Source organism: Phoenix dactylifera, chromosome 18 (genome assembly GCF_051530095.1).
Source record: "Phoenix dactylifera cultivar Ajwa chromosome 18, Ajwa_hap1_PhDact_Kaust_v1.1, whole genome shotgun sequence".
Taxonomy (NCBI): domain Eukaryota; kingdom Viridiplantae; phylum Streptophyta; class Magnoliopsida; order Arecales; family Arecaceae; genus Phoenix; species Phoenix dactylifera.
The window spans coordinates 124,739-146,613 of record NC_143207.1 but is presented as its reverse complement, the minus strand read 5'-3'; the positions used below and the strand labels follow the sequence as shown (position 1 = coordinate 146,613).

The following is a 21,875-nucleotide window of genomic DNA, read 5'->3' as shown; positions in this document are numbered from 1 at the left end:
CCTCATCTAATGAGGATTGGGTGGCCCTAATTTGGTTTAGCCCTAATCTAATTAGGGTTTAACCAAATCATGAATCAATCGGGTTCAATCTATACTAGTCCTAATCCAATTAGAACTTGAATGAACCATGACTCAATTGAACTCTTCAATCCTAACCCAATTAGGAGTCATGTTGATTCATTAGATTAATAATTAATTAGGACTTAAGAAACCCTAATCCAATTAGGACTTATTTAATTTTAGTCCTAATCCAATTAGGACTCTAATTTGAATCCAAAGTCCTAATCCGATTAGGACTCTAGGAATCCTACTCCAAGTAGGAATCCAATTTTAATTCAAAACTCCTAATCTAATTAGGATTGTAGGAATCCTATTCCAAGTAGGAATTCCAGTCCTACTCCAATTAGGATTCGCAGTCCTAATCCAATTAGGACTCTAGAAATTCTACTCGAAGTAGGACTCTTGTTTCAAGTCCAATTAATTAATTCCATTTGTTCCTTCTTCAATTGAATATCAATCGAATTGATTATTTGTGATTCCTAATCACGATTCAACCATCGGATCGGTCAATACTTCTAGTGTGTGTGACCCCATAGGTTCTACTCTGACTGGTAGTGAGATATATTATGATCTCTATCACAATATCATTGAAAACTCCTTTCAATGGATTGGAACGATTCCAACTCTACTCATTAGGGTTTATCGATCATCGAGATAATCCCTATAAGTCCCACCATCCACCAGTGACACCTAGCAGCATGTAGTGGCTACCCAGTAGAATAGAATGATGAACCTCTAGGTGCAGTTACCATGTGATACAGTCCTACTATCGTGGATCCCTACAGGACAGAGGTCATGGACAACTCATCAAACCCCATCGTCTGTCATATGTGAAGATTTATTCGACTTAAGTTCGAGAGTGGAAAACTTTTTCTCCACTGTGCATACTGCCCCGGCCGAGGTCTTACAAACTCAGTCTTATAAATCACATAGGATCTCTCCTTATCTATCAAGGTCGATAGATTCCTTATAGGTGCATACCCTACTCCTACAGTGAACTTACTGCAGCCAATCTACACTGCATGGACCCATATGGCTAGAGACCATGTATGTGTGTAGTCAAACTACAATAATCTCACTGTGAGTAGCCGAAGCACCGCAGGTCAAAGGACCAGTCACACTACTGCAACATCAAGCAAGTCACTGACGAGTGGATAGATATCCAAGTGACTTCTTGTCTTGGTCACGCTCAGTACCCTTGTTCTCTAACAAGCACCTGCACTATCACTTCAGTGTCCCTACACTGTGGACTCAAGTCTCGTCCATCCAGAAGGAAAGTGATCTGTGCACTGATCGGATCGATCACCGTCCTCGTGATGATCCATTGATCAGGAGCATTTAGAAATTAATCACCAATGATACATGGCTCAAATTCTCAACTCTTGAGAATATGCATCATCATCTTATTAATTTCTTGGACGATTCATAGATACATAAATAATATGAATGAAAAGATGCCTTTTATTTATTCAATAATAAATAGTCAAGTACAAAATTATGTCCCTAGAATTAACAATGTGTCAGCCAGATTGGCTTCTAGGGCATACATCTAACAGAAATAACTTGTAAAACAAATTGAAAATTATAAAGGAAAGCATATACATTTAAGGGGGAGCAATTTGTAACAATGAAAATGATCAAATCAAAAATTTCTATCAAATTTTAGAATTTGGCACATAGAATTTCAGAATTTGGCACGCACCTTTCACACCTCGATACATAACCTGAAACTCATGCTTTATCTCAAATTTTTAGAGTTTCATCTTTAATGAATTATAAATGGAAGGGGGAGCGAGTCAAAAAGTCAAATTGGAAACATTTGAATGATATAGGGGGAGACTTCACTCTTATATTTGAAAAGCTGAAATTCAGCAACTTAAGCCCTTTTAAAACTGATTTTAAGATAAGTATCAATAGGTTCATACTCTTTATTTTGTAATCATCAAAAAGGGGGAGATTGAGGATGATAGTGTTATTTTGATGATTAACAAGCAATAATCGAGAGTATGTTATAAGTTAATTCGATACTTTATTTATAAGTCTATTACTCTCAGTATATTTGAATAATAAGTTAAAGATGCATTTCATTGTTTACTTGGATGAATCTAACCTTGAGTTGCAGCAAAGTGTGGATTGAGTCGACCCAAATGATGATTGGGTCGACCCCGGCACATCAAGAAAGCATTTGGCACACTTCTGCAAAAATGGCACAGGTGAACAGTAAGTTGGGTCGACCCAAGGAAAGCTTGAGTCGACCCAAACTTCAAGCTTCTCAACAACTCAGAAAAAGGTTCTCTGGAAATACTGAGAGGGTCGACCCAAGATGAAGTTGAGTCGACCCAAGCTTGAGTCGACCCAAACCCTGAGAGGGTCGACCCAAAGGCATGACAGAACAGATGACAGAAAAGGTTCTCTGGAAACCCTGAGAGGGTCGACCCAAGAAGAAGTTGAGTCGACCCAACTGAACCTTGAGTCGATCCAAAGAAATGTTGGGTCGACCCAAGTGAAGGAAGGCTGAATTGCAAGTTTCTGTGGTTCTGAGAGGGTCGACCCAAGGAAAGTTTGAGTCGACCCAAGTGAAAGTTGGGTCGACCCAAGGACAGGTTGAGCCGACCCAAACACGGACAGAAGCATAACAGCTAGTTCTGCAGAAGTACTTTTTGTCCTTCCAACAGTGAGTAACGGCTAGTTTTTGAATTATAACCATTGGGGCTTGTCCAATGGATGAAGAAAACTATTTAAAGTGGCACTATTCATCAGAGAGAACATCCTTTCCAAAGAATATTAAAGAGTACACAAGAAAGAGAAAGTACCCTAATCTTCTTCATTCAAGTGCTTCATTCAAGAATCAAAAGAAAGTGGTTGAGCAGATTGAAAGAGTCTTTAAGAGCTCCATCCACCCTTGAAGAGTGAAGCATCCTTGACAAAGAAGAGAGAAGTCACATCAAGCGATAACTATTCTCTAAACTCTTCTTTGTAGATTATATTGTTATATTTGCTCATCTAGGAGTTTAAATCTTCTTCCTTTGTTTATTAAACTACTTGTAAAGGTTGGTTGGTTAGCCCGCAAAACCAACGGAATAGGTTGATTGGTGAATCCGTAAAACCAATTGTAAAGGTTCGTTGGTGAGCCCGGAAAACCAACATAGGTTCGTTGGTGAGCCCGTAAAACCAACATAGGTTTTTGGTGAACCCGGAAAACCAAAGTGTAAAGATTTTTGGATTGTGAGCTCGGAAAACAATCCAACTGTAATCCGCGGAATTATAGTGAATTTCCAAGGGGTCGCTTGGGGAGTGGACGTAGGTGCTAAGGAGAGCACCGAACCACTATACTTTTTGTTGTTTGTATTGTGAGTTGTTTATTTCACTAACTCATCAATTAACAAAAGTAAGATAGTTAAAATTAAAAGAAACCAATTCACCCCCCCCCCCCCCCCCTCTTGGCTTGTCACCTTGGGCAACAACTACGAATGCATATATGCTCGGATTGCGCTTCATCCTATATTTCTCCAGGGTTTGGAGGGTTTCATGTAGATCGGTGACATGGTGTTCAGCCTTATGGCTCTTCATGAGCATGTCTTCTACGTATACCTCTATGTTCTGGCTGATCTAATCCTTGAAAACTCGATAGACCAGCCATTAATAAGTAGCTCTAGAGTTATGTAGTCTAAATGGCATCACTCGGTAGCAATACAATCTCTTATTGATGATAAACGCTATTTTTTCCTCATCCTTAGGATACATCCTCATATGATTGTATCCCAAGAATGCATCCATGAATTTGAGAAGCTGGTGGCTGGAGGTGGCATCAATAAGTTGGTTGATCCTTACGAGTATTTTAGGTAGGCCTTGTTAAGGTCAGTGAAGTTGATGCAGACTCTCCAACGTTCGTTGGCCTTTTTGACAAACACCATGTTGGCTATCCATTTTGGATAGTTGACTTCAAAGATGCTTCTGGCCTCTAAGAGCTTATAGCCCTTTTCGTCGATGGTTTATTGTCGCTCAAGAGCAAAGCTCCTCTTTTTTAATGTATCAGCAAATCTTAGGGTCTACATTTAACTAGTGTATCATAACAAAAGGATCTATACCTAACATGTCAACAATCGACCATGCGTACACGTTGGTGTTGGAGCAGGAAAACTGGATTAGTCGATTCTTCGTTTCCTCATCAGGCCACAAGCTGATTTGAATTGCTCGACTATCTCCCTCATCGAAAAGTGGGATGGTGATGAGTTCCTCAGCTAATTCTCTATGCTATTCCTTCTATTTGTGTTGGACGTTTAGACCTTCAATGGGCAACATTTCTAGGAGTTTGGTATTTCTTCTAAGGGTGGCCACATAGCATTATAAAACCACCACCTGGTCACCTCTAACTTCGCCAACCCCATTGGTAGTGGAGAATCTCATCATCAGAAGGTAAGTGGATACCATGGCTTGTATCGTGTTTAATCTGGCCTGACCAATGATTGTGTTGTATGCTAAGGGAACCTTGACAACCAGCATGATGGTCGCCTATTAAGGTTCTTGATCGACTATGACCGAAAGGGTGATTACTCCCTCCACTGGTACAGGGTCTCTGGAAAAACTAATCAAAGGAGAGTCAATTCTCCTCAGCCAATTTGCTAAAAAAATTTATTTTCTAGAATGCCTTATAGAGAAAGATATATGTAGAGCTTCCATTATCTACTAAACCTATTCTTACATCATAATTTACTACTATAAAAGAGATTATGTCTACATCATCATAGAGTGTCTGCACTCCCTTCAAGTTGGCATTTGAGAAAGATATGACTTCCTCACATCTTGATCTATTCAGTGCTGAATCTCCCACTCGGGCTGCTCAAGCATAAGTCTTTTAGGCCAACAAACAAGAAGGTATACCTAAGATGGTAATAATGACCTCGCCATGGGTTAGTGGTGTAACAACTTCTCGGATGAGCGTCTGTGTCACCGTGCTCCCTCTTCTTGATGTTGATTTTCTGCATAGCGACCAAGATGTCCTCAACAGATAAGAGCTTTGATCTTGTCTTTCAATTAGACACATTCCTTAGTATCATAGCCATGATCCTTGTAGAACCGGCAATACTTCTTGAGATTTCTGATAGTTGAAAGGGTCTTCATCTTCTTCGGTCATTGCAAATACTCCCGACATTCTATTTTCATTAGAATCCGGGCTTTTGGGTGTGTTGAAAGGAGTATACCTCTAGAATCTCGGTAGTGGGCTCCTCGATCATCGGTGGTTGTCTTCTTTGCATTTAGGCCTCTTTGTTGGTTGTATTATTTCTTGTTGGCCCCTTCTTTTACCCTTTCCACCTTTGTTTTCTTCCCTTCGAGCTCATAGCCTATTTGGCCTTGATATATTTTCAGCTTGGGACAATAGCTTAGCTAGATCCTAGGGACTTCTCTTCTCCAAGGAGAAGCAAAAGCGGGTAGATTTCATCATGCTCCTTGCTGCCGATCCTACTGTCTTCTCGTCTAGGTCATGAATCTCCAACATCTACATGTTAAAGCGGTTAATGTAGCTTCTAAGGGACTCGTCTTGCCTTTGCTTTATCATGAATAGATTGATGGTGTCTTTTTTCTATCTTCAGTTGCTTGCAAAGTAAGCCACAAACTATTGACTGAGTTAATCAAAAGAACAAATAGATCTTGGTCAGAAACCAGAATACCAGAGGTGAGTTGCTTTCCTTAGAGTGGTCGGAAAAGCTCGGCATAAAACTGCATTAGTTGCCTCCTATAACATCGTGAGAGCCTTAAAGCTCTCAAGATGGTCCATCGAATCCAAAGTGCCATCATACACCTCAAACTAGAGCATCTTGAATCTCCTTGGCAACGACTTGTCCATGATTACCTTAGAGAACGATGGATGGGTTGTAATCTCCAAATCCTCTTCTTGATCAGCTTGCCTTTCTCTCAGGGCTTCGATCTTGTTGTTCATTTTTTTCGATCCTTCGATCGAGGTCTACCTCTCTCTTGGAGAGCTTTTTCAACTAGGAGGATTTACTCGGTTGAGTTGGAGGAGCGTAGTATGATGCTGGAGTTATTCTGCAACTATATAAAATGATTAGAGGGTTGCCAGAACGTGTCCGGTTGGGGACTCTTTAATACTTGAGTTAGGCATGTTTCAAGAGGAAACATAAGAAATGAAAAAAATAGAAGTATGAAAGTAAGGTACTCGAATATCTCTTTTATCTCTAGGGTTCCTCGTGCCCGGTATTTATAGAGGCGAGGATGTGAATTTGCGTGATTAAGATTGCGCAATTCGCAAATAAGCAGTTGAACTCTTCTATCTCCGCTAATCGGGATGGTTAGGATAATTTTTTTTGGATGCCCGTTGATCAGGCGTTTTTTTTTTTATTGATCTGGTTGATTACAATATATCCGAGCATGTTGAGATTGTGCTGAGCTGTAATTAATTATGCTGATTATTCAGAAATTTGATTGGTCATTGATTTTATTCATTAGACATATATCACCGTCTGATTGATGGGTCGAGGTATAAGACAAGACTTTGAGATAGTGAATTCGTGGCGCTTTTTTTTTTTTTTTGGGGGGGGGGGGGGGGCATGACCGGCGGGGGCCATGACCTTTAGCACAACCTTGGTTCGTGCGGCTGTGCGGTCAGGAGTCATGGCGCATTAGAAAAGGCCGTCTCCCTGTAAGAAGCCTCTGCCTGTTGCCATTTCTCTTTCAGCTAGGTCGCGGCCGCGGATCTTTGGCATGGAGTCTTCCGTCCGGCACACCTGTCTCAAACTGGACCTCCCCGTCGAAGACCCCAAGGTCAAAGACGCCATCTTTATAAAGGGCACCTGGTTCCCCTCCCACTTCCACCTTGCCATCACCGACGGCCTTAACGCTTGGACCTGCCGCGGTCTGTCTCTCTCTCAGAGAGATTTCTCTTCTATCATGGAATACTTCTTGGTTATGCTTCTGATGAGTATTCTCTTTATGGACAACAGCGTCGGAAGAGGAGGTGAGGCAGAGAGCAGAGCAGTGGGACCAGCCACCGGCAGAGTACGTCGCCCTGGCCGAGCGGTACCTAGGGTTTCGGCAACCGGGTTCGAAATACGGCTTCGACGATGCCGGACATGGGCAGAAAAGAGTTTGTAATCTTTTTCCTTATAGTTTGCTCCCACTTGATGATTGACATTTGCCTTTCCTGTTATGGAGTTCCTATGTTGATTGTTCGAGAAAAAGGGATTAATTTTTGATGTTGATTTTGAAACTGATTACGAACTCGATATGTTTTCTTCATACCTTGTCTTTCGTTTGAGTGCAGGTAAAAATATTGCAATTTAATAACCATTGCTAAATTGTTTACCGTCAGGGAAGTGGAAGGGTGAGCCGGTGAGGTATACTGAAATTATGAAGAGAAACAAAAGAGTGAGAGGGTGTATTTTAAGTAGATATCTTGTGGTTTTTGGACTGTTTTGGTTTTCAGTTTCTTAGTACTCTCACAATACTAGAAAAGTGAAAGAACTTGAACAGGAGCACTCTTTCCACAATTCTCCTAATAAGGTGATGGGTATTGTGGTAGGAAAGTGTGATACAAATTTGTAGATGTTTGATGCTAGCAGATACAAATTTTTTGAGTCTAAAGAGATGATACAACTAGCTGTGGGAAAAGATAGCAGGGTCTTATGCTGAAACTATTTTATGCCCTGTATGGGCCATGAATCCAGAAAATAAATGGCTGCAGTTTATTTCTGGGAAAAAGTCCAGTAAAAGCAAATCCGCCAAGACTTTCTAGACTTTGCAAAGAGCAATATTTCGACGTTCTCCTGCATTAAGAAAACAATATTAAAAACTTTTAGAGGCACAATGAAGAAAGACTGATCAAGATATTCACAGAAAAACTTGGGCATCTAGCTAAGTCAAATCAAGCCACTGGACTTCGCTGAAAAATAAAATCAAGAACACTGGACATCATTAACATCATTCGCCTGTAACTTCTTGGAAATATGCATATATTACTATAGCGCTTCTTATAACTTCTAAAAGTATTGTACTTTATTTCTGACATACCATGTTGTCTGGAGGAGGAGGTGCAATTGCAAGTTCTCTAGTGGATGAGTCCCTCATTATAAAAAAAATACTCAGCACCATCGCATTACCTAGCTTCGCATCATATTTAGCTCTTGAAACATGAACCCAGGTGGCACACGATTGATCATAAATATACTACCAGAAAACAAAAAGCAAAACTAACACAATTCATTTAGTTAGGGTATTTGATCACTAATATGAATTATCTAAAGCGTATTAGTTAGGGTATTGTTGTACTTCTTTCACACATTTCAGAATACAAAATTCCCATGGCGATGCGCACATAGCCAATAAGCTGAAATGAAGATCTTGATTGACATAAACAAGCATCAAAATTTAATATGAGGAAAAGAAGATTAACTACTCGAGTAAATAAAGTATTTACCAGGTTAATCAGTGTATCAAAGACATAAATCAGAAAATATATGCATTCTCTCATATTCTTTCTATTATGAAGTAAAAAGAATTGATGCCGGACTGCAAAGGAAGAAAGAAAGGGAGAAGGAGGGAAAGAAGAGGAAGGGGAGGAAGGGAACTAGGCTTCACGCCTAGCTCTTGCTCTTGGCTTCACACCAGGGCTCAAGGAAAAAATATTACTTCATTCATAGCATACCTCATACAAACGTATGGTCCAACATATATATAAGACCCAAAATGCAAAAAAGAAACCATACAAAAAAGCTAATCTTATAAAGGCCCTCAAAGATAACAAAGTACTTAAATAAGCCCAAAGGCTATCAAATAACAAAATACCTAAATAAGCCCAAAAGGCTATCAAAATAAAATAAAATCACTCTAACCACAATGAAACTGGCTAGACCATTCTCCTGCGACGACTATAGACCCGAGTGATGGGTGATATGGTACTGGTGCCCGCACTAAGAATACTTTTCTTAAATCAGTGGCTTCATTAAGCTTTTATCATACAGGATTATAGCAAAATATTATTCTCCCTTTCCTTTTGGATATATAAGTTACTGACTTTGTTGTTTTATTCTTTTGAAGCTGTCGTGGACATTTGAAAAGCAAGGTACCAAGATGGAGTGGCGTTGGAAGTGCCAACCATCATCAAATAATAAGCAAACTACATCTGAAATCCTTGATTTTCTTATGGATGCAAATATACACCTAAGTGTAAGCCATGTTGCTTTTTTTTAAATAAAATTTTGAAGTTTTCTTCAAATATAATTTGCATTGTTTAAATAATTGATTAATCAATTATGTACGAACTCTTGGGGTCTAAAGTGAAGCCTCTGAACTTGATTTTATTTGATGGGAATTGCTATTTGAAGTATAATGCCTTAAGTTTCACTTTAGATCTTCAACATTGCCTCTTGTGCAATTGAACAGGCGATATATGACAACTATCATATTTTATCTTTTGATTAGTTAACATGTGAATTGGAACTTCAAGACTAATTCATTTATGATCGCTGACATATTTTTTCAAATGATTAAGAGCATTTTCATGATTCTGTGGGGAGAGTTTAGAGAGGAGGGAGGAAGGTAAATTGATAATAAAACATGATAGGGTCCACATGCCTATCCCCGACGGCGATCAGAAATAATAAGGTTAGATAATATGAGCAAGTCTTTAATAATGTGAAGTATTAGACTGATGAGGACTTCTGGAAAGGAGTGATCAAAGTTTATATAAGAGTTGAGTGTTGGGAGTTTGGGTGTTATATCTGATGTTGTAGTGGTTTGGTGCACAATGTATTATGAGAATTGCTCAGGTATGGCGTAGGAATAAAGTAATGGATTAGGAAGGGAGTTGGAATTACTTGTGGAAGGATAGTTGGTAGGGGATTGAGTTGTCTCTAATGTTACTTTGACATGTGACATGGGTGTCAAGTATGCAGAAGGGTCAGAGATGGGAACCTTCAAAATACTGGATGGAGAGACATCCATATTATGGAGATTTACCTGTAAATATGTATTGATGTATGAGTTTAATAAAACTGATAAAACATTTGCTAAATGTTAGGTTAGAATTAAAAGTTCGAGGTTTAAGTGCCAAAAGTTGATACGTAACCATGATTACATCATAGTTTGTTGATTTGAAGTGCTAAGGAGTGTCAAGCAGTGTCTAGACACATCCAAGAATTCAAATTTGAAAAATGTGGGTAACGCTGGTTGTCTTGAGATTTTATTTGAAATGTTTGGCATTGTATCTGACTCTGAAATCTAGAATGAATGGCTAATAGGTTAATGGAGAGAGTTAAATTCTATAGGAATCTATTCTTAGAGAAGTTTAATTGAGTATGAAATAAAGGAAATGGATTTCCTTCTTGAGCTAGAAAACTTTGGTTGTAGGTAAAAAAAGTGAATTTAGAATTTTAAGACAAAAGGTTATATATTATGTCATCTCATGGCTTAAAAAACAAAGGTGGGGTACATTGTTCCCAGAGAGAGAGAAAAAATGTGGAACTCTAATAATAACTTCAATATTTAGGTTATCTCATCTTTGAATTTATCCTTGGCTTTTAGCTCTCTTTCTATATAGTCATAAATTATAACCATGTGAATTACATGAAGAATCTTAATTTTCCAATGTTAATAAGAATATACAGGGGAACATGAAGCAGTCAGATGGGAGATCTTCCATTCAAGGTTATGTCATACGAAGAATTGGATATCAAAATTTTGGATGAATATCATTCTCAAAGCCAAATTACCATGCTGATCTACTTGCAGCTGAATTTTTGATCAAGTTACCTCTTTCGTATGACCCACCACTGTCTGAATATTCTTAGGACAACTAGGTTGTGTTATATCTCCACCCCCTTATTTCGTGCCTATTCCCGATGATTTAAAATTTTCACTTCTTCGCATCTTATCACATGATCTAGCCACGTCATGTTTTCGGCTTTGTTGCTTGATGACTTATTGAGGCTTTCGTTTCTTCATTCTTAACATGACGATTATATGCAAAGGCTTATTACTGAGATTATATAAAAACATTTTTTTTTGCCTTTTATGAGGCTGATATACATTACATTTGATTATTTACAACATCAGTGAAAGGAAAGGGACTGATATTTTGTTTAGTTTTGTGAACACTATAAATAAGCTGAAATACCAACTTATGATGTCAAACTGATTCCCTGTTCAGTCCTACACTCAGATTATTGCTTCCATTTACCATGCTGCTTTGAGTCTGAGCAACACTATAAATCTGTGCTCCTTTCTTCTAGGTTTCAGACCTTATTGAATGTGAAATCAGATCATTTGAAGTCCTCAGTACATCAAGTTTGATGTCAATATCATGTGTTTCATAAGAAACAGTTTACCAATGGTTCAGCATAAATTGAACAGAAGGTTTGATTCATTTTATAACTGCAGCACTGTTAAGAAACTGTTTAATGATAATGTGAAATTCATATGTTGGTTTCTTAAAATACATTCTTCCTAGAGATCATTAATCTACAAATTCAGCTGTTATCTTGATATGCAATAACTTAACCCTGGTAGTCTCTTTTCTATGTTTATATACATTAATGTGTTTAAGTAATATCATGTAGGAAGAAGTAGTTAGAAAGACCCAGTCCTTAGAGAAACTGAAAGCAGAAGCTGAGAGATGCTTATTACAAAGTGAGAAATTTAACAATGAGAAAGCTGAATTTGAATCTGCAGTCTATTCAAAGGTATGTTATGGTGTCCCACAATCTACACTCATTTGTTTTAAATGTATGTTACTTAAACATAGTTAACCATAGTTGTCAACATTTTTTTGAAACTTTTCATTTTCGTTCTCCGCTCTACAGTTGGCTGCACTCTTTTGCACATAATCTAAAGTATATTTTGCTCAGCAGTTGATGTACTTTCTTATATTTCTTGCCTCTCAATTTTATATTGTGTTTAAAGGATTATATCTGAACTATTTTATTTAATTTTGTAAAACCTAATACTTCATTGAAAGTCAAGTTGCATTTACTGAAATGAAAGAGGGTGGACTTGCCATAACTTGTTTCTTGAATTCTGTAGTAGTTTCTACCTTCTTGAAACCTTATTCTTATTGTATGGTAGATCTACATGCTCCTATTTACATGCTGAATCTAGGAAAATACTTTTACACTTTATCTATCAGTTGGGAACTTCTAGTAGCTTTGACTCATTTCTTTCGATTGTGACTTCGACAACCTGGTCATTGTATATACTGATATGGAATAAACCTTAACATCAAGGCATCTTCAACTTTTGTACTGTGTGATGTGGTTAACGTGATTTACATGATCAGCCCATTCTTAGTCTTGCAAATTGATCGGTAGATGATAAACAGTAAGTGTGCAATCAATAGATGTTTGCTCCTTGTTGCTGACCATGTCCAAATGCACAAATGTTTTTTGATTTTTAAAATTAATTTTACTCAAAGATAAATTTAAAATAATAAATAAGTAAAATCTGGGAAATATTGGTAGCATGTTTATACTTGTAATGTGCACACACTACCAAATTTTCGCAAATTATGGGGTTAATAAAGATGTGCTCAAGTTCCGCCCTAGCCTAGGCCTAAAAATTAAAAAATTTAAAGGCAACCTGGTGCAAATGCTTCCATTCGGGTTGATTTTTTATATGATGTACATGCAGCACCAAAAACAGAATAAGAAACCCAAAACCAGAGTATAAAGGCCAAAAAAGGGCTGTATCAAGCATGTCTGGGACATATTTATGTGTCCTCCTTGATACCCTTCATCAGCATGATCCTATATTGGGCACACACCATGACCACTCTTGGTTTGTACAAGTTCGATCATCACTTTTTTATCTTAATTTTTCTACTCTTTGTTTTTACAATTTTCCATCCTAAATTTTGTATTCAACTGAACTACTCTAAGCATATTTCCTTTTTGATTATCCAAGCAAACACCCATATAAATAGAATACCATTTTATTTCATTATCTTAGTCTAGTGTGTATTTTATTCTAAAAAAGAGAAAAATATAGGAAACATATATTGATTTGTAATTAGTAAACACAATCAAGATTGCAGCTTGCCCACTATCATGACAAAGCTTAGACAAAAATAACATGGATTAGATCATTAATATTGACCTTAGAAAATGCTTGAAAACATTGAGCACATATACTTTTAAACAAAAGAAAAGATAAAAGAAATGTTCCAATACTGAAATCAACTGAAACTTCTCTGAAATTGGCTGAAATTGACTGAAACTGAAAATTTTACTCGGTTTCGGCTGAATCTTCAAACCTTGATTATATAGTAGAAGGAAGACTGAGCTCCACCCATGTTGATGTCAGGACAAAAAATTTTAGTTCCTTGATAATCCTTCCACATGTGGATCTTAAAAGTGATGCAAATACATATCATTCTCATGTTTATACTAAGTTTTAAAGTTTCTTAGGTTCTGTTTGGTATAAGTGAAGTTTCTTGTTTTTGATTTTTAAAAACTAAAACACAAAAATAGAGGCAGAAAACCTGTTTGGTAGAGTAATTTCTGTTTTTTTTGTTTTGAAAAAAAAACTCTAGGTTGTTTTTTAAAAAATAAAAGCTGTTGAAAATGGCCTTCACTTTTTTTGAAAAGAGAAATGGATTCTATTTTACATCGTTGCAACCATAGTATCACCACATACACCGCCGCCACTACCACTCTCCTATTGCCGCCACCGCCACGATCACTATTGCACCACAATCATTCCCCAACTGCCACCATCACCGCCACCGCCATCACCTCCACTACTACCATTGCCTCCACTACCACGGGCGCCACCACTCACCATCATGGCACATGCCACCAGTACTTCCATTATGTTATTCAAAACAATGAACTATACTAAACATATTTACATATTTTTTTAAGTTAGAAAAATAAACATAGTTTTAGTTTCCAGATTTTAAAAAAATAGAAAACTAGCATGATGCCAAACTGTTGCCCAGATAGACAACCCAAGAGGGGGGGGGGGTGAATTGGGTTTTGAAATAATTTTGCAATTAAAACGTTTGTGGATGCCTAATTAATACTTTTGCAAGATGATTAATTAGTTGCTATGTGCTGTGAGTGAAATAGGAGTAAGAGAGAGAAACACAAACAATCACAAACACAAAGTTTTTATAGTGGTTCGGAGCTAACCCTTGCTCCTACGTCCACTCCCCAAGTCTCACTTGGAAATTCACTATAACCCCTCGGATTACAGCCGGTTGTTTTCCAAGCTTACAACCTAACTTGTTGTTTTACGAGGTCACAACGAATTCGGTCGGTTTTCTCAGGCTCACCGACTAGAACCACCCCGATTGTTTTTTCGGGATCACAATCGAACCCTTACACAGTTGGTTTCAACCTAGGCTCACCAACAACCTATACACCCTTGATTCAATCCCCTGATTGAATCAAGTAACGACCAAATGGAAAGAACAAGATAAACAGAAAAGTAGAGCTTCTAAAAAGCAGATATACAGCAATATAAACTAGAGAGAAGTTAAGAGCCCTCAAACACGTTTGAGTTGGAGTAGAGTAGGGCTTCTTGAACTTTGGGTCTCCTCTTGAATGTCTGGACGACTTGAAGGCAGGAGGAGATTTCTTTAAATGCTGGGAAGAGGTAGTTGGATGGAGTTAATGGCGCTCTTCCTTCTTTTCCGTTGAAAACCAGTTTGCAGATGAAGGATTCTTGATTTCCTTGAGTGGAATGTTGCTTCTCTGCCTTGCTACAGTCCTCTGTGGCTATTTAAGTCATCCCCCACGGAAACTAGCCGTTAGACACATTTTTCTGCCCGTTCTGCACACTCTGCACATCCTGACAATGTGTTCGTTGGGGTCGGAGTCGACTCGCGCGATCTGGAGTCGACTCGGCTGTAGCGGGAGTCGACTCATGTTTTTCTGGAGTCGGCTCGGCGACTGTTCCGAATTTGAATTAAAGTGACCTCGACTGGGAGTCGACTCGACTTAACCCGGAGTCGACTCGCCAGAAACTGGAGCTGACCTGGTATTTTTGGAGTCGGCTCATCCCATGGAATCCATAGAGCTGTTCTTCAACTTAGCTCACTCGAGTCGACTCGACAATCTTGGGAGTCGACTCGGCGCTCAGAGCCCGAACTCCCGATCTTCTGTCTTTTGGCTCGTCCAGTCTCGGAGTCGACTCGAGCTGTTCCGGAGTCGACTCGGCTCTCAGTTTCCGAAACGCAGCCTTCTGTCTTTTTGGTGTAGCGCTGCCTTGGAGTCGACTCGAGCTATCTTGGAGTCGACTCGGCTCTCAGAGACAGCAATTTGGTCTTCTGTCTTTTTGGGGTCGCGCTGTCTCGGAGTCGACTCGCGCATTGCGGGAGTCGACTCGGATCTCAGTGTCCGAAAACTGCTCTCTGACTTTTGCCTAGTATACCACTGAGAGTCGACTCTTGTTTTCTTTGGAGTCGACCTACCAGCCATCGGAGTCGACTCGCGCTCCTCAGGAGTCGACTCGGCTCTCAGGGTCAAAACTTGCTCTCTGACTTTTCTGTCTGTAACTCCCTAGAGTCGACTCATACTACTCCGGAGTCGACTCGGTAAGCAGCGGAGTCGACTCGTGCACTTCAGGAGTCGACTCGTTGACAGATTTTGAATTGTGTCTTTCTGTTCATCTGTCTGTTCTCAGTCGGAGTCGACTCGTAATGAATCGGAGTCGACTCGAGCCCGTGCCAGTGCTTCTGATACGCTTGGAGTCGACTCGTAATATCCCGGAGTCGACTCGAGTCTCAGACTTTGGTTCAAGCTGACTTCTTAACTTTATCCAAAATATCTTGAACCAAATCTAGAAACACTTAGACAAGATTTTCACTGAAACACTCGATTGAATTCATTAGTAAGCAAAAGATATACTCAAATGCTTTGAGCTCATCAAAATCAAATAGGGTTATAATCAATCACTCCACAATCTCCCCCTTTTTGATGATGACAAAACATTGAGTATATGTAAAGTGAATTGCTCAATAAACAAGGGAATGAAATCTATAAATGAATTCAAGTGTCTGGTTATTTAATTTATCCAAACTTGAAAGGTGTGAAACAATAAATTTTGGAGTTAAAGCTCCCCCTTTCATTTGGAATTATATAAGCCTTCATGTCATGCACTCAATTGTTTGGCTTATATATAATTAATGATTTGGCTTTCTTAAACTTCAGATTCTCCCCCTCAACATATGCATTCAACTTTGTTTTGATCCTCTGAATTTTCTTTTTAATGCATTGGAGTTTTTGAACTTAAATTTTTGATTTTTAGAGGGAAAATCTGTCAATTTGTTCTTGAATAGGATTCAACTAATCTTCGAATATCCCTTGAATAGATTCTGGAGATTACTCCATTAGGAGCCCCAACAGAGAGATAATGAGCCTCGAGGTATCAAATCCACTTAGAACAAATTATTGTGTGTTTTAAAATTTTCTTTTGTTTATTGATTTTCATTGATTCCTTTTACATATCTATTACATATTTCTCCCCCTTTTTGTTATCGTATCAAAAAGGAAGTGAATAGAACACACAAGCAAGTAGGGATCAGTTTGCACAATATTGAAGAGAAGTCGTCTACTCATTGTATTGATGTATATGTAAGTACATTTGTGAATACAATAAGTAAAACAGAAAATATATGTCAAAATAAAACAAAAACATCTATGGTCTCCTCGAGGAAGTGGCTCCTCCTCTCAATCTGTTCTGCTCCATGAGGAGACCGACCCCATCCACAACATTCCCAAGCTGGGAGATAATGGCCGAGGTGGCCCTGCTGTGTGTCGTGGAGAGCTCGGTCAGTGTCACGACCCCCGCCCCGTTCCCGGCGGGCCACCGCGACGGTCCTAGGGTGCGGGTAGGCATAAGGCCACCAGCCACCGCGTAGAACCCTACTACCTATCAATCATCAATAGATCTTGAAAAATTTGGCATGATACATGCACAAAATGATCACTTTTCCTATAGTGACATGTCAGGATTATCTCAATACATACAACACACTACCTGTCAGAGCAGCAATCACATAATCTGTCACATAATAAACCTGGATAATATATAGCAATACATTATCACAGGCACACAACTGATCTGCACACATATATATATATACCTGCTTCCCAATCCATCCATGGTCAAACCCATATCCACAATAGGATCTATGACTGTAACTATGCACTATATACAATAGAAGGTTTATAATACACCAAAAGGTATAAACCTCTATCTACATTATACTATACTATACTATACTATACTATGGAGCGACACAGCTAGCAGGCAATCTCTAACCCTGCTCTTCTCTATACAATACCTGCCCTGCAATCAAAAACACCAAACTGGGGAGTGAGTATATAAATACTCAGTGAGTGGAGTAGAGAGTACTATGCACATGAGACAAGATATAATCATAGCTCGAGGTGAAATCTCAAGATCAATAACAAGATGAACATGAACTCAACATAAAGAATATGGAGTAAATCATCAATATCACCACAATTACAATCAACTCATCTGAAGCATATATGGAATAATCGAGTAAACATATATACTACTCATGAATATATTCAACAGATCATAATGCTGGAATATACAAATCAGGTGTCAATATGCTGAATCATCAACAAGACAGCTATTGGGAGGTGGGTTTTACGCCCCAGGCGAACCAGCAACAACTCCCTACTGTCACATGCATATGCAGGATAAGACACCATACCAATAATATAAATGCTAGATAGCTATCGGGAGGTGGGTTTTACGCCCCAGGCGAACCAGCAACAACTCCCCAGTATCACATGCATATGCAGAATAAGACACCATACTGAGAATATAAATGCAAGCCAGTATCCAGAACAGAAATCCATCTCACATCTATATACTAAACGGCACCTCGCGGGAATTCTACATCCGCGGAAAGCCATACTGCACCTCGCGGGGTCTTACTATGCCCGGCGGCAAGCAGAATATAAGTCGTAGGACTGGCCAATCCTACGCCTAGGGCCGTGTCCCCCCCTAGGAAGGGACAGGGCTCCGCCCACCCAGAAGGCTACTATGTGCACAAAGGCCGATGTTCAACCCCATCGACTATAGGTGTCCTGCAGATACTGTCAAGCCATGCATGAATGCCATAATGCACCTTCCCAATACTCTACTAAAAGGAGCATAATTAAGACTACCACTTACTCGACTCCGACCCAATCATAAACTAACATCAGGTTTGGGAGTGAGGGGTCAAGGGTGTGCAATGCAACTCAATATACCACTGAAATGGGCTCTACAAATCTTTGAAATAGAGGAAATGAAATCAATTTACAAAAGAAGTCATTTCACAATTCAGATCCAATTTAATTACTCATAAAGGAGTATAATCAAGGCTATCACTCACAAGTCTTTGAAATGGAGGAAATGAAATCAATTTACAAAAGAAATCATTTCACAATTCAGATCCAATTTAACTACTCATAAAAGAGTATAATCAAGGCTACCACTCACAAGTCTTTGAAATAGAGGAAATGAAATCAATTTACAAAAGAAGTCATTTCACAATTCAGATCCAATTTAATTACTCATAAAGGAGTATAATCAAGGCTACCACTTACAAGTCTTTGAAATAGAGGAAATGAAATCAATTTACAAAAGAAGTCATTTCACAATTCGGAATCAATTTGATTACTCATCAACCCCTCGTAATTCCTCTCAATGTTCCCTCAAATGCATGTACAGAATAATCAAGCATGGAGAATCAAGATTATAGAGGAATCTACTACAATATCAATCAATATGCACAAGTGGAATCAATTCACACTTGGCGGTATTCATGAAAATGAATTAAGGATGCTCATGGTGCAAAGTACATGACTCCCACTCACCTGCCAATCCGGCACGGCCTCGATACGCCTCTAGAATTTTACAGTAGGCAGCAGGGGACTTTCTTCCTCTTGTTCCCTAGCTTCTTGCCCAACTGTGACATGCATTTACAATATATTTAGTTTTGTATCAAGGGCTATAATCTACGTGCCAATTATAATATAGGGAACTTTAATTGATTCAACTCCCCCGTTCCCTAAATCTTTTCTTTTCTTTCTCTTTTTCTTTTTCTATTAATTAACTCATCATTTATGTGTATTAGGGACTCCCTTGCACGAGTACAAGGTCCCTTTTAGCTTGATCTAGGCTTAATACCCTATTATAGCATGAAATCCCCTATTTTCCACTCGGATGAACAGTAACCCGGACCGACAGCCGGTTACTTCATCCCGGGTTTGATCCACTTTTCAGACTCCAAATTTGATGAAATTTTTACCTAACATTCTACACTCATAGGGGATTTCAAAAAGGTAACATGCATTACTATCGGAGGCCGTTTGACCCCCTAAATAATTTGCCAAAGTTGGAACTTTGACACGATTTTTCCGTAGTGCCGGAAAAATTTGTCGAAATCCGATTCTTCCCCTTTTAACACCCTTTACAACTATCATCTACCCTTTCTATAGCATAAATTCTTTAGAATACTAGGTAGGGATGGGTATTTACCTTTTTCTTCTTGTGAAACTTGGGTCCTTGCGTAGAAGGGAAGGAGATCTACACTTTTTCCTTCAGCAGGCAGCGCAACCGGAGCTTCCTTGCACCTCGAATCCCCTCCCTCTTTCTTCTTCTTCTTCTTCTTTTTCTTCTTTTCTCTTTTTCCCTCTCTCTGTTTCCACGCCTGAGACCTCCTCTCCCTCTCTGTCTCAATTTCCTCTTCTCAGCTAACCCACCGCCAGACAACCCCCATTTAAGTCAAATCAAACTCTGAAAATTTCCATTTTGCCCTTGCCACTTCAACGGATCTACAGTTATGCCATTAACTTTTGATTCCTTCCCATTTTACCCCTTATATCAATTTTAAAGGACTATTCTATCCCTTTTTATATAAAAAAAAAATTTGGGGTTATTACATCCTCCCCCCTTATATAAAATTCGTCCTCGAATTTAAAAGGGTAAATTATCTGATTACTCAAAGATGTGAGGGTATTTGCTCTTCATACTTTGCTCCGACTCTCAAGTGCATTCTTCAACATTGTGCCGGTGCCATTAGACCTTTACCATACATATTTCCTTATTTCTCAGCTTCCTGATCTGAGTATCAAGAATAGCGACAGAAAGTTCTTCATAAGAAAGATCTTCTTCTACTGTAACTTCCTGCACTGATAGCACATGAGATGGATCCGGCACATACTTCCGGAGCATAGATATGTGGAATACTGGATGCACATGGCTGAGGTTTGGAGGCAGTGCTAATCTGTTGGATACATTGCCAACTTTATCTAATATCTCAAAGGGGCCAATGTATCTGGGACTAAGCTTGCCCCTCTTTCCAAACCTCATTACCTCTTTCATAGGAGAGATCTTTAAGAAAACATGATCCCCCGTGCCAAACTGTACATCTCTCCTTCTAACATCTGCGTAGCTCTTCTGCCTACTAAACACTGTCCTCAACCTTTCTTGTATCACTAACACCTTTTCTGATCAGTGCATCTACCACAACATTAGCTTTTCTCGGATGTGAGTAGAGCAGCAATACTACCAGAAGTTTTTCAACTCGGTGTATCTACCTCAACATTAGTTTTTTTTTTTTCGGAGAGTAGTGTATAGACAAGGTATGATTTTTATCAATTCCAATCATCTTTCCTGTCTCATATTGAGTAGCTTCTAAGTAAGAAGGTATTTTAAACTCTTATGATCAGTATACACCTTACAAGATTCATTAATACAGGGCCGAAGATATTGTTCTGTATTGTTACCTTGTCCAATCCTTGATAACCAATACATAACCTCAAACTTCCATCTTCCTTCTTTACAAACAATAGTAGAGTTCCCTAAGATGACACGCTAAGTCGAATGAAGCCTTTATCAAGCGTTTTTTTTTTTTTTTTTTTTTTTTTTGCAACTTTCCCTTTAATTCTTTTATTTCAGTTGGAGCCATTCTATAGGGGATTTTTGAAGATTGGTATGGTATTGAGAATCAAATCAATTGCAAATTCAATCTCTCTCTCTGGTGGCAAACCAGGAAGATCTTCTGAAAAAAAACATCAGGGTGTTCATTCATTACTGGAATATCCTCTAATTTGGTCTCCTTTCAGGTATCCATTACACAGACTAAATAAGTCTTATACTCCTTTTCTAATGCCTTCCTAGCTTTCAGGACAGAAATTAATATTATGATGAATTACATTATACGGGTGCATCACTTTGAAAGAACTCTGGTTCTTCAAGTATCTAGAATATCACTCTTTTACTGTAGCAGTCAATATGAGTGTGGTACTGAGACCTCCAAGCTATTCCCAAAATGATGTCAAAATCTTGCATGTCAAGTTATATAAGATTTGTCACTAACTCTCCTACCCCTATTTGAATTATGCAATTTTTGGACTAATGTCAACAATTACTGCTTTCTATAGGGGTGTAGGAACACACAGTGATTCTTCTAGTTCCTCAAGTATGCAGTGTAGTTATCTAGATAAACTAACTGAAATAAAGGAATGCATAGTGCCAGAATCGAACAAAATAGAGGGATCAATCAAGCTGACTGGTAATATACCTGTTACCACCCGGTCATTGGCACTAGCATCTTGGTAGGTCAGTGTAAAACTCGAGCATTACTTCTTGGACTCTGGTCACCAGGTACAGGAGGTCTGAGCTCATTCCTCCTCTTGTATGGGCAATCACGTGCCAGGTGTCCAGTCCGCCCACAGCTATAACATGCCCTCGCTCTCCTCATATAGGGCCCACTATGGGATCTGCTAGAGTAAGTGCGGGCTCTGGGATCTGCTATGGTGATATTGATGATTCCA

At 38.9% G+C, this 21,875-nt stretch overlaps 2 protein-coding genes across 3 annotated transcripts in view; one reads left to right on the top strand and one right to left on the bottom strand.

Annotated features, from left to right (window-relative positions):
- LOC148702255 (uncharacterized) overlaps nucleotides 1-19,986 on the bottom strand; it is a 40,499-nt gene extending 20,513 nt beyond the window's left edge. The window contains exons 1-2 of one of the 2 annotated variants that reach the window (XM_089928518.1): nucleotides 19,576-19,986; nucleotides 18,912-19,003 (exon numbers count right to left, since the gene is read on the bottom strand). The gene's annotated coding sequence lies outside the window, so the exon portion shown is untranslated. The remainder of the gene's footprint in view (nucleotides 1-18,911; nucleotides 19,004-19,575) is intronic. The other variant, XM_089928517.1, reaches the window with a different exon arrangement.
- LOC103697127 (DNA repair protein XRCC4) overlaps nucleotides 6,662-21,875 on the top strand; it is a 52,330-nt gene continuing 37,116 nt past the window's right edge. The window contains exons 1-4 of the mRNA XM_008778923.6: nucleotides 6,662-6,931; nucleotides 7,020-7,162; nucleotides 9,112-9,240; nucleotides 11,631-11,753. Coding sequence (XP_008777145.2) covers nucleotides 6,781-6,931; nucleotides 7,020-7,162; nucleotides 9,112-9,240; nucleotides 11,631-11,753 — 546 coding nt within the window. The 5' untranslated portion in view covers nucleotides 6,662-6,780. The remainder of the gene's footprint in view (nucleotides 6,932-7,019; nucleotides 7,163-9,111; nucleotides 9,241-11,630; nucleotides 11,754-21,875) is intronic.